Below are 18,086 nucleotides of genomic sequence, written 5' to 3'. Positions count from 1 at the left end.
CTTTTATTAGCAAAACAATGTTAAAAAAGAAATCCTAAAAGTTAGTAAGAAATGTTTTGGCAACCAACTCTGAAGTGTGGAGGATCACCATGAATTCAAGGCCAGCCTGGGCTACATAGTAAGTTAATGGGCAAGCCTGGGCTAAAGAGTAAGCCTCTATATCCAAAACCAAACCAAATACAACCATTTTCCTTTAATCACAGTTCCAAAATAATAAGGAAGCTTAATTATTGGATCCAAAAGTAATCTCCCAGAAACCCAGCAATCTTGTCTCAACCGACATACAGACACCAGAAACAAATATACCACTGTAGGTAACGAGTAATAGTAATCTTTCATAGCATCAAAAGTGACAAAGGGTAAACAGAAATGACACTTTTTGGTAATGTGGGGTTGGGGGTCTGAATGCAGGGCCCTGCATACACTGCGCATACAGCCAAGCCACAGAAGACATTCTCACAAGCAGACATGTTTACATTTGTAAGATAAAATTTAAATGTGAGGAAAAACCAGAAAGTAACACCAGGGGTTGTAGCTTAGTTCTAGTCTAGCATACACAAGGCGTTTGAATTTATCTGGGCACATATGCAATTGCATCAAAGCCAAGAGTGCTGGGCTTGATGATATATTGTAATCCTAGACCCAGGCAGAGACAGGAGAATGGCAAACTGCACTTGACTAAACTACAAACACAGGTTTCCAAACACAGCCTGAGCTATTTAGCAAGACCTCGTTTTAAGAAATAAATTTAGCTAACTAAAAAATAAAGTCTAAGATTCATTAGACCCGAGTAATAAATGCAAAGAAAGAAACGTGTTTTTTTTCTTATTCAAATTTGCAGCTCGGCTCAGTATTTTAAAATAAAACTTCCTCCCACGGCCATGTCTAGAGATCGACCAGTTCTGATTTCAAGGGGAAGGTAACGCAGTTTAGTCCACACAGCATCGACTTTCAAAGCTGATGCTAAATAATACTGATTGTATCCTCTACTCAAAAAACACAAGGAAAAAAAGTCCAAATGATAAACCAAAGCTACAATCAAGAACATACCAGGAGCTGTTCACTGCTAAACTTCTAGAAAAAAAACTATCAATTTTAAATTTTTATGCAAAAAAGGTAATATGCTTTAAAAATTAAGTTTTTCACTACTCAAAAACATGTAAGCTGATGCTTTTAAAATGGCTCTAAGGTTTAACGACATCCTCACAAGAATTATCTTTTTTTTTTTTTTCGAGACAGGGTTTCTCTGTGAAGAATTATCTTTTTTAAAAAGGCCCTGCCGATGCACAGTGTCTCAAAACTGTAATTCCATCATTAGAGAGAGACAGGAGGACTGCCTCAAATTTGAGAACAGTCCGGGTTCCAGAGAGACTGTCACAAACAATCATGCCTAAGTTACGGTCTAGATGCACTCTAGGGGCACTCAACTGCCCACTCTGAACACTACTCCTTACAGGCTGCTACTTAAAGTTTACAATTAAGTCAGTTCCTCAATCAAAAAACAATGAACACGTTGCCCAAATCGTGAGCTCGTGCTCGCACGAGCCCCTTCTTTAGGTTGCACAAACGCTAGTCCGATGGCCACGAAAAGTCTGCCACCTTGCTAAGTTTTGGTTTCGATAAACACAGAAGGCGGAGCGACGGCTCCCCCAACAAACAGGGCGTCGGGAGCCCGCGGGGATTCAGTCCGACCTGGGTTCATATCCAGGTTCTCCGTGTTGGTAGCTGCAGAGCCAAAGTTTCCCAACCTGTCTGTCCAAGCCTGTTTCACCGCAGGAGGAAGATAATGAAACCGCTTAGGTCGCAGTTCCGCTGCTGGAGTGGTGGTGGCAAAAGTTAAACAGAGCAACAAGGGTCAACTGGGGCTCGACCCGCGCGGGAAGCACCTGGAGAACTGCTCCGTATAGGGTTCGCAATCGGCGCAAGCCGAACCCCGCTTCAGCTCCTCCCGATCCCCCCTTTTCCTCAGGACGGAAGCAAGAAGGTCTAGGTCCTCAGCCCCGACCGGAGGAGACCGCCGAGTTCCCAGCGCGCCCTCAGCCAACCTCACCGGGCCCCGCGACCACCGCAGAGCAAGGGAAGACGAGCCGGCATCCAGAGCCCCCAGGCCGGAGAAGTAGGGACCAACCTCACCTGCGGGGACCCAGTCCGACGCCCCGACCGCGACCTCGGCCGTCGTTACCGCGCCTCCCCTGCAGAGCACCCACCCGAGCCTAGCAACTCTTCTGGACCTGCAGGCACCCGGCTCGACCCGCGGCTCAGCGAGCTCCTATTGGCCAGCCACCGCGGACGGCGACCAATATCTTCTCTCCTTCTTCCATCGGTCGCCGCCTGCTGAAATAGTGGCGCCCTCATTGGCCAGCCCTAGATACATTTCTGGGCGAGAACCTCCGACGTAAGGCGCCTCCTGCAATTGGTTGATATCCCGAGTCCGCCATCTCGCGCCCTTTCGTTTGAACTGTCCGGCGGGAAGAATCCCTGAGGAAGAGTGGTTTTTTTTTTCCTACTGAGAGTGAAAATGTTAAAAGTGACTCCCCCTGCTTCTTCCTAAGGTTTTGTTAAAGAGTTTAGCAATGATTTAAAAGTGTTGTCCCCAGAATTCCGGATCCTGTAAGAGCCATGTATGTTCTCTTATTGGGTTGAGCAACTTGTCTGCAATGGTCAAAAAAAAAAATTTTTTTTTTTAAGTTGCACAATGTTGGGCTGAAGAGGTGGCTCAGCGGTTAAGAGCACTGACTGCTCTTCCAGAGGTCCTGAGTTCAATTCCCAGCAACCACATGGTATCTCACAACCATCTGTAATGGGATCTAATGCACTCTTCTGATGTGTCTGAAGATAGCTACAGTGTACTCATATAAACAAAATAAGTAAATCTGTCTTAAAATAATGCACAATGTCTTCAACTTGAAACTACTCTAGTAAATTGCTTGGAAGTATAAATTGTCACATAAAATTTTCCAACTTGGCGGTGGTGCACAGCTTTAATCCCAGCACTTGGGAGTCAGAGGCAGGCGGATTTCTGAGTTCGAGGCCAGCCTGGTCTACAGAGTGAGTTCCAGGACAGCCAGGGCTATACAGAGAAACCCTGTCTCGGAAAAAAAAAATTCTGAAGAAAGTAATCTTACTTACAGGCTTTTAAAAAAATCTTAGGACACTGCTGGAGGGGATGGGCTCAGTGGTTAAGAGCACTCACTGCTCTTCCAAAGGTCCTGAGTTCAATTCCCAGCAACCACAAGATGGCTCATAACCATCAGTAGTGGGATCTGATGCCCTCTTCTGGTGTGACAGTATACTCATACACAAAATAAACAAAGGAAAAAAAAACCTAAACAGACTGTTGCCAAATTTTTAATTCGGCAGCCATTTTTTAGTGAAATTGGTACTGAAGCACAATATAAGTAATTGAAGGAGACTTTTCTATTTTTTCTTCTCTAAACCTGTACCAAAGTCAATACCAACTATTTATTTAATCATTTATTTTTGTGTATATTGGTGTTTGGTTGAATGTCTGTACTCAAGTGGATGCAGGCAGTGTTCTACCTCCAAGCCACTTCTCCAACCCCCTGTGCACCAACATTTATACTTTTCCCTTTTTGCTATCAGAACAAGCTGCTGCTGGTGTACAGAGTGGCTAAGATAAGGAGAAAGGATTTTTTTTTTTAATGTGCACAGATATTTTATGAACCAGGAAGAAAAGTCTTGAATGGTTCTCACTGTTATTTCATAAGTACAGCATGCTTTGTGCAGCTAATTACATAATGCAAGGAAGCAAACAGAAAAAATGACTCTAGCCACAGATATCTTTATGTAAAATATTTAAATATAGCCGGGCGGTGGTGGCACATGCCTTTAATCCCAGCACTTGGGAGGCAGAGGCAGGCGGATTTCTGAGTTCAAGAGTTCGAGGCTAGCCTGGTCTACAGAGTAAGTTCCAGGACAGCCAGGGCTACACAGAGAAACCCTGTCTCGAAAAAGCCAAAAAAAAAAAAAATTAAATATAGATAAGAAACTAAATATATCTTGAATTCTTTTCTTTTCTGAGGCAGTCTCTCTCTCTCTCTTTCTCTCTCTCTCTTCTTTTTTTTTTATTTCAAGACACTTTATTTTCAAAACGGGTCACAATGCAAGCTTCTCGGCCATCCTGCCAATGTACAAGCTACAAACGCTCAGCAGCCGAGGGCACACGTTAGTATCATGTCTGAAAAGGGAATAAAAATCCATATAAAACAAATATTCAAAGTTTCCATAGGAACACAATAAGTGTGACCCCCCATCGCCTAGCCTTCCAATACTGCATTGGTGCCAACCCTACTCTTACAAAGACATTCCAGACTAGCAGTAATTAAGTTAAATGGTCCCCCCTAATGCTTTACTTAATTCAAGCTAAACTTGCAGGTAAGAGCTACAAGAATGACATCTACACACTGATCCTAGCAGAAGCACAGGCAGCAGGGTGACTGTCCATCCCGCTCTCCTGGGCACCAGACATGGGCAGAGTGCCAACATCTTGCTCCTCTACTTCCAGCGGGAAGCCATGGCTCTGGATCTGCTTTTCACATTGGCCTTGACATTATGTAATAGATATTTGGCCTCTGGAATCCATTGAAAGTAGAATCGGCAGCCCTGGTGCATGCACCCATCTTCTCAAACGGCACCCAATCACCCACATACATTTCAGGCAGGTTACGGCGCTCAGCAATCCGATCAAGGCCATCACATGTTGGTCCCCAGATGCTGGATGAGTAATACTTCTCACATGTGTATGATCTCATAAAGAATGCGGTTGAGTGATCCATACACTCCACCATTCACATGATACATGAAGGCTTGCTCATCTGACTCATCTTCATCGTCAGAGCCGGTCTGCTCCTTCACGCTGTTTTTTTGGGCAATGATACTGATGGCAAGTGTGAAAGCTAATGCGACATAGTATCTGCTTGGCTCAGCTATGGTTCTCACTCCAGAGTCGTCTGACGGGAAGTACTTATCCAGAGCTGGGTTGATTACACTGGTGATCTCTTCAACTTTAAACATTGTATCTTCAGATCCAGGAAAGCCGCCACCAAAAGCAAACAGATACACGCTGAAACAACTTCTGTTCCCATGTCAAATACACAGCAGGCATCTGACACTGCCTGCACGAAGGTCTCAGGGTCAGTACATCCACTGCCCACGTAGAAGCTGACGCCAATGACGTCAGTGTTTAGTTAGCTCTTTTGCCCGTTCCAAGAGAAGCCCGCTGGTGTTGAGTGTGGCACCAAACTTAACACTGAGGCAACAAACTGCTTTGGAATCATCAGTGGCAATCCGCAAAGCCAACTTTGCCTTTGGATGTGCGACTTTCATCAATTCAATTTCATTGTCAAAAGTCATCATCTGTTGGGAGGCAGAGGCAGGCAGATTTCTGAGTTCGAGGCCAGCCTGGTCTACAGAATGAGTGCCAGGACAGCCAGGGCTACACAGAGAAACCCTGTCTCGAAAAACCAAAAAAAAAAAAAAAAAAAAAAAAAAAAAGTCATCATCTGGACTCCATTGCTGGCAGCATACTTGATTTGAGACACTTGCTTACAAGGATTTGCATAGATAATCCTCTCTGGAGGCCCCCAAACACCTGCACCAATTGTGTTTCAGTCTTGCTTGCATAGTCAAATCCTGTCCCAATAGCAGCTAGGGTCCTCACTATGGCTCTGCCGTCGTTACACTTGACTGCGTAAAAGGGAGTAACACGGGGAAGGCTTTTTGCCACCTCAGATGCTTCTTTAGAATGTCTCCGAGGTCCGCAACGTAGAAAGCATCCTTATCCTCAGAGCAAGAGGCTTCATTGATTTTTTTTTTTTTTTTTTTTTTTTTTTTTTTTTTTTTGGTCCAGAATGTCCTTAGCAGTAAAGCCTTCATCGAGGATATGGCAGTCAAACACTTCCTTAGCGAAGATGCTCATGGTTATTGATGTACCTCCAGAAAATTTATGGAATTAAATTATCACCAGCTCCTCACAAGGCCAACTTATCCAAGAAGTCTGAATGCTGTCTCCTTGGAGCAGTGGAAACACTCACAGCACAGTGGCGCGGCTGCCCGGACCCATGGAGACACCGCTGCGGAACCCAGAAGACCCGGCCGTGGCCGTTCGCTCACCACCGCCCTGGTCAGCCGCCTCGTCGAGCCTGCCGCATACTCCAACCTGAGGTGGCATCAAATTGTTGGCTGAGGGTGGCCAGCGGCAGCGGCTGCAGGGACTGACAAAGCCCTGAGACAGTCGCTTAGAGCCCAGGTGGACCCAGCTGTCCTTGAACTCCTGATCCTCCTGACTTCTCTTCCTCTGTGCTGGGATTTACAGGCGTGCTCCAGGCTTTGAATTTTTATTATGTCTTTTAAATGTGCACTGGTGTTTTGTTTGCATCTATGTCTGTGCGAGGTCTTCGGATCTCTTGGAACTGGAATAGCAATGACAGTTGTGAGCTGCCATTTTGATGTGTACAATTGACCCTGGGTTCTCTGGAAGAGCAGGCAGTGCTCTTAACTGCTGATCCTCTCTCTAGTTCCAAACTGTTTTTCACATGGAAGAATACATAGGCCCATTATCAAATACTGAGCAATTTTCTGGAAAATTTTTAATTACAAAATTAATAAGTGTAGCACAGTGGTAAGCATTTGCCTAACATCTATGAGACCCTGGCTTTAAGATCCAGTACTTCAACAACAACAATAATAAGTACATTGGTATCATATCACATAGTAAAAGAAATTTGAACTATGCAAATTCCCAGCATTTAGGAGACTGAAGCAGTAGAATCATTGAAAGTTTGAGAGCTGGGCAGTGGTGGCGCACGCCTTTAATCCCAGCACTTGGGAGGCAGAGGAGGGCAGATTTCTGAGTTAGAGGCCAGCCTGGTCTACAGAGTGAGTTCCAGGACAGCCAAGGCTACACAGAGAAACCCTGTCTCGAAAAACCGAAGGAAAAAAAAAAGAAAGAAAGAAAGAAAGAGGGAAAGAGAGAAAGAAAGAAAGAAAGAAAGAAAGAAAGAAAGAAAGAAAGAAAGAAAGAAAGTTTGAGGAAGCCTGAGCTACATAGTGAGGTCCAGCCCAGTCTAGACTACAGAGTAAGATCCTGTCCTTAAAACAAGGGGTTTGAGAGAAGCCTTAATGGAGAAGACCACTTGCTGCTCTTCAGTTTGTTTCCCGGCATCCACCTATGGCAGCTTCTAACCGTTTGTAACTCCAACTCCAGGGGATCTGGCACATCTAGTTTCTGAAGGCTCCTGAAGTCTCATGTATGTACTCATGTGTGCACGTGTGTGCACATACACCTACACATAAGTTAAAATGATAAAAATCCATCATTTTTAAAACCCTACCAAAGCAAGCAAGAGTTGTTTGGATTTTTTTTTCCTATCAAACAACAAGACCACGAGTTCATTGTATACAGCATAGTAGTAGTTACTTGTATGGGTCTGCATGTATACTTTAAAATGCAAAATTTGAGGCAGGGGACGTAGCTCTATTGATACAGTGCTTTCATAAGACCATAGGTTCAACACCCAGCACTGTATTTTATTTTTATTTTATTTTACTTTATTTTGTTTCTCTAGGCAGAGTTTCTCTGTGTAGTCCTGACTGTCCTGGAACTCACTCTGTAGACCAAACTAGCCTCAAACTCAAGAGATCTGCCTGCCTCTGCCTTCTGAGTGCTGGGATTAAAGGAATGTGCTACTTACTATTCTTAGCTTGTATTTTAAGACACAAAACCTGATATAATTATTCAGGTAACTTTGTGAAGGATGCCGAAAAAAGTTGATGGTTGATTAGATCGTAGCTTTAGGCTCTTGAGAAAGCTGCTCATTTTACCAAACGAAGACAATGGAAAGGAGTTAATGGCAGGCCCAAACTAGAGGAGGGGTTTATAATGGACAAAAAGGCATAACAATAGGAGAATAAACCTGTATTCTGAGACATTTATACTGATAGTGGATCCCAAACAGCATCATCTGTGTGGCTAACACTGGAGAAAAACGTAGGATTTGATTGGAAGTCAGAGAGAAAAGAAAGAAAAAGGAAAACCAGATGATAACGCTTGGAATACTTTGAGTACTTTGGAGTAGCAGCTAGAAATAGAGTGTGCAGGGAAGGCACTCTACAGACTTAGATGGAGTCTCTACTTAGTTCTTTAACTTCTGAACTGGGCATGTGTAGAGCAGGCTTCAAGTAGACGAATACATTTCAAACACTGCTAAACACAAGAGAAAGCAAGCAAGCTGGATATGTAATACACATCTGTCGTCTAGTATTCACGAGGTAGAGGCAGGAGGATCAGAAGCAGTGAAGGAAACTATCAACTATGGAAAGCTGTTGTAAATGTCAAGTTGTAGCCATTGTGGAAGCCTGCGACTTTTAACATAACTGTAGCCATTTTGTATTCGGTCTCCATTTTGCTCATGAGGTAAAATTAAGTTCAGGGTTTCAGACTCCACTTACCAGAAGTAATTATCCATAGCTGACACTGAAAAATTCTCCTAAAAGGTCATAACACTATGGTTGTATTACTTATGCTATGGTATCTCCATGCTCTGAAACTCCCCTGTTCACCACCCGTCCACCACCCCTCTTACCTCACTTAGGACCAATCAGCTTAAAGGTCAGCTGATAATACTTTGTCTACACAGCCAAAATGTAGTACTGCCTCTACCCTTGCCTTCTGAACTTCTGAACATTTTTTTTCCCTATAAAAACCCTGCCCTACAGTGGTGGGACACGCCTTTAATCCCAGTACTTGGGAGGCAGAGGCAGGCGGATTTCTGAGTTCGAGGACAGCCAGGGCTACACGGAGAAACCCTGTCTCGAAAAAAAAGAAAGAAAGAAAGAAAGAAAGAAAGAAAGAAAGAAAGAAAGAAAGAAAGAAAGAAAAAGAAAACTATTCTTGCTTAACTGAGATAGGTGTTTGTATGGTTTGTGTGGCGATTCCTGAACCCCAACATTTGGTGCGTTGGCCGGGGATGTCCCTTAGCCTCAAGCACCCCTCTGTTATTGCTAGTGCATGCACCCAAGCTGGCTCCCTCCATAAGGAGCTAAGTTTCCTGTACCAGCACAATTCTTTTTCTTTGTTCGTTCTTATTTCTCATTTGGTCTAGACTTTTGGAGACCCAAAAGAGGAGGGTTGGATGCAGCGAAAGTTCCTAGGGTCAGAGGAGGCAAGAGACATCCTGCTTCCTCTCTGGTTCCCCCTCGGGGAACGTCTGGTTCTGGTTCTGAGTCCCTTCAGTGGGGCATCTGGTTCTTTTCCCCGCCCCCAGCTCTATTGGTTGTCCTTGGTGCACTAGTCTGTCCACACCGGTCAGTTTGTCTGTAATTTCATTTTGTTGCTTGATTGTTGTTGCTCTGTTTCATATTTAGAAAGGGGGAAAAAAAAAGGTTAAAACTTCATCTGCTGGCTGTTCATGCCCTGATTTAGTTTTAACTCATTTCAAGGATTTTTAGAAAAAAGTGCCTGATTGAGACAACAAAAGCTGATAAATTGGTTCTGCCCTTGGAGCCGCCTCGCCTCCTGCCTGGATTGAGCTGGCAGTAAGCCAGGAGCTGCTTGCACAGAGGCATCAGCCGCTTTCCGGCTTCTCTGGTAAGAAAGCTGAAGGCTCATTCTGCAGCAAAACTTCTGTGTCGGTGAGAATTGGATTCAACAGGTAGCAAGATGTTCGTACCTTAAAATTAAATTTTTTTCTGCTTTAAATGCATAAATGTATGTGGCCACTACATCTTTTATTTCTGACTGATCTTACATGTATAAGTTTACTATGTTCTATATGTTTTGGTTATAAAACATTGGCTTGTAAGTCATGATGTGTGGTTAAAAAATCTGTAACATCAGTAACAGAAAGTTGGCTTAAAACAAATAACTCGGGATAAAAGCCATTCTGGGCAACAACACATGGCATGAGTCGAACAAAGAAATAAGTCTAAAGATTCTTTTAAATTGGGATGATATTTTTATGTAATTTCTGTCCTCAAAACCAGATTCATAAAAGATAGGATTTAAAAATGTTTCTTTTGCTGGAGAGGTGGCTCAGTGGTTAAGAGTACTGACTGTTCTTCCAGAGGTCCTCAGTTCAGTTCCCAGCAACCACATGGTGGCTCACAACCATCTGTGATGGGATCTGATGTCCTCTTCTGGTGTGTCTGAGGACAGCGCCAATAACTTACATATATAAAATAAATAAATCGTTACAAAACATGTTTCTTTAATGAGGTGTTAAAGCTGCACCTCCATGCATTCATATACAAGAACTCTTCTTGATGGCAGCCAAACTTTGCAACATAAAAATAAAAATAACACACTTGGTATAGACACTGGATTGTTGAAACTGTTAAAAAAAAAAAAACCTTGGTTTTGTCTTCTAAAAATTATGATTATGCTCTATGACTTCACTCTTTAAAAAGATACTTTGTTTTGATATTGCAAAAGCTACTTTTAAAAATATTTAAGTAAATAAAGCTATGAGACATTTTACAAGTATTCAATATTTTATTAAAATGACTATTAATATACAATGATTACAACAAAGGAGGAAGTTTTAATAAAATTAACTATAATGATGATGGAGATTACAGTGACTTTAGAAATTATAATAGACCACAGCAATCAAATTATGGACCCACGAAGAGGGGACAACTATGATTAAAAAAAGCTCAGACAACCCCTATTATGAGACCCATGGCTCTGATGGCGGAGATAATAAACATGATAACACAAGGTTTTTATTTAAAAATACAGCTATTGATTAATGCAATATGATATCAATTAGATATACATTCCTAAGGGTTTTTTCGTTTGTTTGTTTTACCTGTTGTAGCTTTGTCTTTTTTGTTTCATTACAAAAATTAATATTGCTCTGTAAATTACGGTGATCATACCAGAAATAAAAATTAAGTACTTTTTAATCTAAAAACTATACTAAAGGGTTAAAACATTTAAAAAGTTAAGAATCACTGGCTCTTGAAATCTACCCCACCCCTGCCCCCTTAGTTTGCCTGAGCTCCGGCAAGACTCCAGCAGCCCTGGCTCCCTCCTTTCAGGCCAAACAGCTCTGAAACTCCCCTGTTCACCACCTGTCCACCACCCCTCTTACCTCACTCAGTACCACTCAGCTTAAATAGAGGTCAGCTGATTAATTGTCTAGACAGCCAAAATGCAGTACTGCCTCCACCCTTGCCTTCTGAACTTCTGAACTTGGTTTTTCCTATAAAAAGCCTGCCCTAAGAACAGACTGGCACTACAGTTAGGCTCCCAAATCCTTTTTTGTGGTCCTGATGGATCAGTCTTGGGGTGTGCTTTCAATAAACTATTCTTGCTTAACTGAGATATTTTGAATTGTTTGTGTGGGGATTCCTGAACCCCAACACCCATCAAGCAGCAGAACTTGGCAGCCTTGGCCACATGGTTCTGGTTTTAGGGTCAAAGATACAAGACCCTAGATAGAAGAAAGGGTTATGGAATCTCCTCCTGTTTTGTAGTTGACAAAGCAGAACGGAGCTGGAGATCTGAAATGGACTTTTGACATCAGATACAGAGGTGCAGAATTTGGGGTTTGCTCAGCTGGTTTTAGGTCTTGCTTTAGATTGTGTTCTTTTTCCTCAGTTTTGGAATGGTAGTGTATATTCTTTGTCATTGTATGTCGGAAGTATGTGAACTGCTTTTTTTAATTTTGATTTTACAGGGGATTACAGTTAAGAGATTGCCATGATTTTTGTTTGTTTGTTTGTTTGTTTGTTTCTCTGTGTACCCTTGGCTGTTCTGAAACTCATTCTATAAACCAGGCTGGTCTGGAATTTACAGATATCTGCCCACCTCTGGCTCCCAAGTGTGCCACCACTGCTTAGCTGAACTTCTGACTTTTAAACAGTGTTGAGATTGTGAAAAACTATAGGAACTTTTGAAGTTGGACTAAATACATTTTGTATGCTGGTACAGCTACAAGCCTGTGGGGGCCATGGAGTGGAGTGTGGTGGTTTGATAAAAATGGCCCCCACAGGTTCATATATGTGAATGCTTAGTCATCAAGGAGTGACACTATGTGAAAGGATTAGAAGGATTAGAAGGTGTGGCCTGGTTGGAGGAGGTGTGTCATTGGTGGTGGGCTTTGAGGTTTCAAAGGCCCATGTCAAGCCCATAGTCTCTCTAGCCCTGACAATCAGGATATAGCTCTTAGCTACTGCTCCAGCATCATCCCTGCCTGTCACCAGATGCCCCGCCATGATGATGATGGACTAACCTGTGGAAGTATAAGCAAGAGCCCTCAATTAAACATTTTCTTTTATAAGAGTTGCTTTGATTGTGGTGTCTCTTCACACCCATAGAACGGTGACTAAGACAATAACCTGTCCTTGTGAATACTTCAACATTGTTGACTTACAGACAAATGACCCGAATGTGCTCTAGGTTGTATCATGTATGGTAAGTTACAGAGAATAAAAGCCACATGTAGAGATAGCAGAAAAACTCAAATATCACTTTGTTGTTGTTGTTTAGAGTATACTGTAAAAACAACTGATTTTTGAGGTCACACAGGACAGCTGAGTAATCTATTTTTAGTTTCCCAATAGCCCTGCTGACCTGTGGGCTTTAACAGCTGCTGAGATTTCTTTTCAGGGACACGAAGGCAGCTTCTGATCAAAGCATTGCCTCAAAGCCTTCAGACATCAGATGGGAAATTTAAACATGATGAGAGTTTGGCAGCTTTCTCATAGTATATCTTGTCTTATTCGCCACCTTAACCCTCAGGTCAGATGTCTGCTCAGTCCTGCATTGTACAGAATGGACAACATCTGAAAAATGTTCTATCTGGAATTATAGTACAAGGATGATTCCAAATAAGCATATCTGACCTCTTCCTCCTCATGTCTAAAGACACCAAGGTAAAAGCAGCTAAAATAACATCTAGCTCCACTGAGCCACTACCTCGAGTTCCCTAATTCTAATCTCATCTGCCCAACACCTCTCTGCTCCTCCTTTCCTTCCATAAAAGGCCTTTTCACACACTGCAGTCCCCTAAGAATACCTTTCTTGGTAAGAGCCTCCCATCTTCTGTGATTGGCTAGATTTCCAAATAATGCCTTTTCCTTCCCATTATAATTAGTTCTCAGGTCACTGGCCTTGTCCAGTGACAAGAAAAACAAACTTTAGACCAATGTAATATCACTCATTTGGTTTGTCTTTTGAGACAGATCTCATATAGCCCAGCACGACCTCAAACCCACTATGTACCTGAGGATGACTGAACTTAGAATCTTTCTGCTTCTATCTACTCCCCACTAAGTGGATTGTTGAGTATCAGACACAGAACTTTGTACAAGTACTCTTCCAACTGAGCAACATCACTGGTCCCTGGATCACAGCAATTTAGAGATTTCTGGGGACCTGATGTAGAAACTCAGACACAGTCAGATGCTGGGCCATGAACATCTAAACGGCAAGTTTTTTTGTTTTGTTTTGTTGTTTTTTGTTTTTAGGAACCATGATCTTTTATTGGGAGAGGGTTCATCAATCCTTCTTGGCCGCCGCCTTCCTCATGGCTGCCAACACGTTGCTCAGCTCCTCCCGCTTTCTTTTGGTGCGGATGTGCGTGCCCTCCCTCTTCTTGATGAACTTGAGTGCGCGCTTGTCCTTGAACACTTTGAGCAACTCCATGGCGCAGCGCTCCTAGGGCGCGAAGCCACAGACCTCCCGGATCATGTCCCACAGGAACTTGGTGTGCTTGGTGAGGCGCCCGCAGCGCAGGCTGTGTCTCGGCTTGCTGACATTGTCACTTTGTGGCCCTTGTTGAGGCCCACGACCATGGGGGTAATGTAGGGCCATAGCCGTTGCTCTCTGATGGCAGCCAGAACAGGAAGCAACGGCAAGTTTTGTACTTAGTTCACTAAACAAAAGGAAGAGCTACAGCATTTACTATGACAACTGTTAGTTAATATAGTGGCTTAAAACAGGAATATATTTACTCAACTCGTGTTTTTATGAATTGGCAGTGGGGTCGTTTTTTGGTCTTACGTGGGCTCACTCATGCAGCTGGGTCAACTGCTAGGCTGGCTGGCCTAGCGTGAACTCGGATGAGACTGAATGCCTATGCTCTGTGGACTTCCTCATCTTCCAGCGTGCCTACCTACCCTGCTCATGAATGGATACTGTTTCAAGAGAGGTAGTGAACATTTTAAAGCCTCTTGAAGCCAAGACTTGGAAGTGGTCCTCTGTTGTTTCTTTCCCGTTCTCTTGACCTAATTATAATTAAGCCATTATGCCGGCTGGGATCCAAATGCCGGGGCAATAGAGGCCATTTCTTGATAGAAGCCATCAAAGCACAAAAAAGAGACGTGGACACAAAACCACTTGTCAACATTTTCAAATAATTTGCAGTTAGTATTAGATTTTTTTTTTTTTTGTTTTTTTTTTGGTTTTTCGATACAGGGTTTCTCTGTATAGCCCTGGCTGTCCTGGAACTCACTCTGTAGACCAGGCTGGTCTCAAACTCAGAAATCCGCCTGCCTCTGCCTCCCAAGTGCTGGGATTGAAGGCTTGCGCCACCACCGCCCGGAAGAAATATTTAAAAAAATATTTTTAGAAATATTGAGAGTTCTTATGCCAGGCATGGTGGCACAGGCCTTTAATCCCAGCACTTAGGAGGCAGAGGCAGGCAGATCTCTGTGAGTTCAAGGCCGGTCTGGTCTACAAAGTGAGTTCCAGGACAGCCAGGACTATGACACACAGAAATTCTGTCTCGAACTCCTACCCCCAAAATTAATTAATTAATTAATTAAAAAAAGAAATAGTAGAAGTTTTTTGTGGCTGTTAATTTTTTGTTTTGTTTTATTTTTGAGACAGGTCTCTCTATATAGTTCAGGTTTGATCTGGTTTTTGTTTTTGTTTTTTTGGACAGGTCTCTCTCTATAGTACAGAACTTTATCTGTATACCAGGATAGCCTCAAACAGAGATCTACCTGCCTCTGTTTCCCAAGTGCTGGGATCAAAGGTGTGCACTACCACACTGGGATGGAATTATTTAGTTTTAAAAAAATTTTGGGGGAAAGAATTTATTTATTTTTATTTTATGTATATTGGCATTTTGCCTACATGTAATATCTGTATGCAAGTGTCAGGTTCCCTGGAACTGTGGTTACAGATGGTTGTGAGCCACCATGTGGCTGCTGGGAATTGAACCTGGGTCCTCTGGCAGAACAGCCAGTGCTCTTAACCACAGACCCATCTCTCCAGTCCCATGGAATTGTTTTCTATTTGTAACAAATAAGAACTTTGACAGGTTTGGTGGGTCTGTGCCCTAAATCCTAGCATTCAGGAGGCAAAACTAGAAGATTTCTTTGCGTTTGGGCCAGCCTGTTCTACATAGCAAGTTCCAGGCTTACAGGGGCTATATGGTAAGATCCCACCTCAAGAAAAAGAAAGACAGAAAAAAAGCAACGAAGCAAGCAGGAAAGAGAGATTTTTGCACCGTTGCATACGCTGATGCTGTTAACAGATATGAAGGACAAATGTCCAGTTTGTCCCTCTTATGGCTTCTTGTCCGTGGATTCTTCAACTGTAGACAGTCTCTCCAAGATTCCTGTGAATGAATGAAAAGAAGGTGAGACAAGAGTGGCTTACTGACAACCGAGCTGGGAACAGGAGGAAGACTCCAGTAGACAATGCACAGGAACAGTGTTTGCCTGGTCTGCCTGCTTCCTAAACCATCCTCACTCATGACTCTAACTTGTCAATCTTTGAAAACACAAATCTCAAAGGAGGCATGGGGGTGCATGCCTATAACCCTGGCACATGTGTAACCCCAACTCTGAGGGAGTTCTGAAACAAAAGGGGCTACCAGTCTAGCTGAGAAAATGAAGCCCTCAGGTTCAAGAACAGACCCTGCTTCAAACGGAACAAGTGGATGACCTGGACCAGCAGGTTATTCTTCAGTGACAGGAGTCCTGAGAGAGAGGACCAGGAGATCAGACAATAAAGAGAACAGAAGATAGAGAAGATATGAAAGTTTGGGGATGTGGGTGATCTTGCATAAGCTATGCCTTATGCCATGTAAGCTTATGAAGTAACACAGCACCTTATATACCACTTCCGGGGAAGGCATGGGGCAGTCAGCAGAAACTGTCACACTATGGGACAAAGTCAACAAGAAGCTAATTAGCATTGCACAGGGAAACACAAGATATCTCAAAAACATTACAGACCAAGCACACAGCAGCTTGGGACTGATAGCCAAAAACCCGTGCGATGGGGAGGAGGTGACTTTCAGTATCTGAAAGTCACCTCCCAAAAGGCCTGGACTACAGGTCATTACCCACTCTATCAAGCATATGCCTAGTTTTAGAGAAGGAACTTTGGCATCAGGGAAAGCCTGGATCAGAAAACAGCGCAACCCTCAACTATTGTCAGAACAGAGGATTGCTGCCCTCTACTGGACTTAACACAGGCATGCAAGCATGCACACACAAATAAGTAAGGCCAGGTGTGGTAGTGCATAACTTAATCCCAGCATTTAGGAGGCAGAGGCAGGTGGATCTCTATGAATTCAAGGATAGCCTTGTTTGCAGAGTGAGTTCCAGACTAGCTAGGACTATACAACGAGATCTTGTCTCAAAAACAAACAAACAAACAAACAAACAACCCCAAACTTAAAAAAAGTCAGGAAATAATCCCAAGGACGAAACAAGAAGGAATGAGGGAAGAAAGATAGGAAATCGGAAAGAGATGGATAAAGAGAGGGAGGGAGGGAGGAAATAGGCTGGAAAGAGTAACCAGTCTCGGAACTCCTGCACTGTTAACATTTAGGCTTCATCATTCTTAGTTGGGAAGTGTACCATATGCATCTGGGGGATCTATGCTAGGCAAGTACTATACCCCTAAGCTACACCTCTAGCCCTGTCTTATGAATTGGATAGCACCTGATCTCTATCCATCCATCCTGCTTTTCCGTCTCCTGAACTGCAACAACCAAAAATGTTTTGAGACACTGTCAAATGTTCCCTGCAGGACAAAGCTGCTGAGTGCACACTGCCAGAGTGTGAACTACTTTATTGGAGCTTTTAAAAAAAAAGAAAAAAGAAAAGAAAAGAAAAGGGAACTTGGATAGCTTGTTTGGAGGTTCTAGCAGGGGAACGCAGCTGTCCTTACACCCTTGACTGCACAGCACTCTGGAAGCAGAGGCAGACAGATCTCTGTGAGTTTGAGGCCAGCCTGGTCTACAAAGCAAGACCAGGATAGCCACAGCTATTACACAGAGAAACCCTGTCTCGAAAACCAAACCCAAAAACCAAACAGAAGAAACCTGTCACAATTGTGAAATAAACACACGGCTTGCATTCTTTGTCAGAAAGAATCCTACCGTCCAGAGAGGGCCGTTGGGAGGGTTCCTGGGCCCGGCACTCATTAATGATCTCCCGCAACAGCTCAGGGCAATCCTGACCCAGTGGCTCCTGCTTCTTTTCCTCAGCCACCAGCTTACGGATCTTCTTAGAATCACAGCCTGACATGGGGGAAAAATAAGATATGAGGCTTAAAATTTTCACTCATGTAGTTCTCTCTGGGTAGTGATAGCTAAGGTTAGAATGAAGGACTTAGTATGGAAAAAAAGGAAAAGAAAAGAAAAAGACAGAAAGGAAGAGAAGGAAGGAAGGAAGGAAAGAAAGAAAAAAAGAAAGAAAGAAAGAAAGAAAGAAAGAAAGAAAGAAAGCAAGCTCGCTCTACTGACCAGTTCAGGTATTTCCTACATTAGAGAACCAAGTGGCCTGGACAGCACAGATAGGCAATTCCTGGCGTCTCGGAAGAGGACCCAACCCCAACCCCAGCAGAGTCAGCTGTCACGTTCTTCACCTTCAAACGGGATCTTTCCAGTAGCAATTTCCCAGAGAACAATTCCAAAGCTAAAAGAAAACCAAGGGCTTGTCAGGTGGGTGACTTGGCAGACAAAGAGCTCGCAGGGCCACACTCTTTTGAATTTGATCTCCAGAAATGGGATCCACACATTTATATACATGCCACCACCCATTCTCTCTCTCTCTCTCTCTCTCTCTCTCTCTCTCTCTCTCTCTCTCTCTCTCTC

At 43.2% G+C, this 18,086-nt stretch overlaps 2 protein-coding genes and 1 pseudogene across 3 annotated transcripts in view; all 3 read right to left on the bottom strand.

Annotated features, from left to right (window-relative positions):
- Rfwd3 (ring finger and WD repeat domain 3) overlaps window positions 1–2,201 on the bottom strand; it is a 28,390-nt gene extending 26,189 nt beyond the window's left edge. For both annotated transcript variants that reach the window (XM_028768599.1, XM_028768601.1), the window contains exon 1: window positions 2,134–2,201. The gene's annotated coding sequence lies outside the window, so the exon portion shown is untranslated. The remainder of the gene's footprint in view (window positions 1–2,133) is intronic.
- A 2,216-nt stretch (window positions 2,202–4,417) lies between these two features.
- On the bottom strand, window positions 4,418–5,938 carry LOC114622304 (annotated as a pseudogene).
- A 9,233-nt stretch (window positions 5,939–15,171) lies between these two features.
- Window positions 15,172–18,086, bottom strand: part of Mlkl (mixed lineage kinase domain like pseudokinase) — a 31,765-nt gene continuing 28,850 nt past the window's right edge. The window contains exons 9-11 of the mRNA XM_028768721.1: window positions 17,858–17,907; window positions 17,370–17,510; window positions 15,172–15,593 (exon numbers count right to left, since the gene is read on the bottom strand). Coding sequence (XP_028624554.1) covers window positions 15,541–15,593; window positions 17,370–17,510; window positions 17,858–17,907 — 244 coding nt within the window. The 3' untranslated portion in view covers window positions 15,172–15,540. The remainder of the gene's footprint in view (window positions 15,594–17,369; window positions 17,511–17,857; window positions 17,908–18,086) is intronic.

This window comes from Grammomys surdaster, unplaced genomic scaffold, assembly GCF_004785775.1.
Source record: "Grammomys surdaster isolate TR1022 unplaced genomic scaffold, NIH_TR_1.0 187, whole genome shotgun sequence".
In the NCBI taxonomy this organism is placed as follows: Eukaryota; Metazoa; Chordata; class Mammalia; order Rodentia; family Muridae; genus Grammomys; species Grammomys surdaster.
The sequence above is the reverse complement of the archived record's forward strand: the minus strand, read 5'-3'. Positions and strand labels throughout refer to the sequence as shown.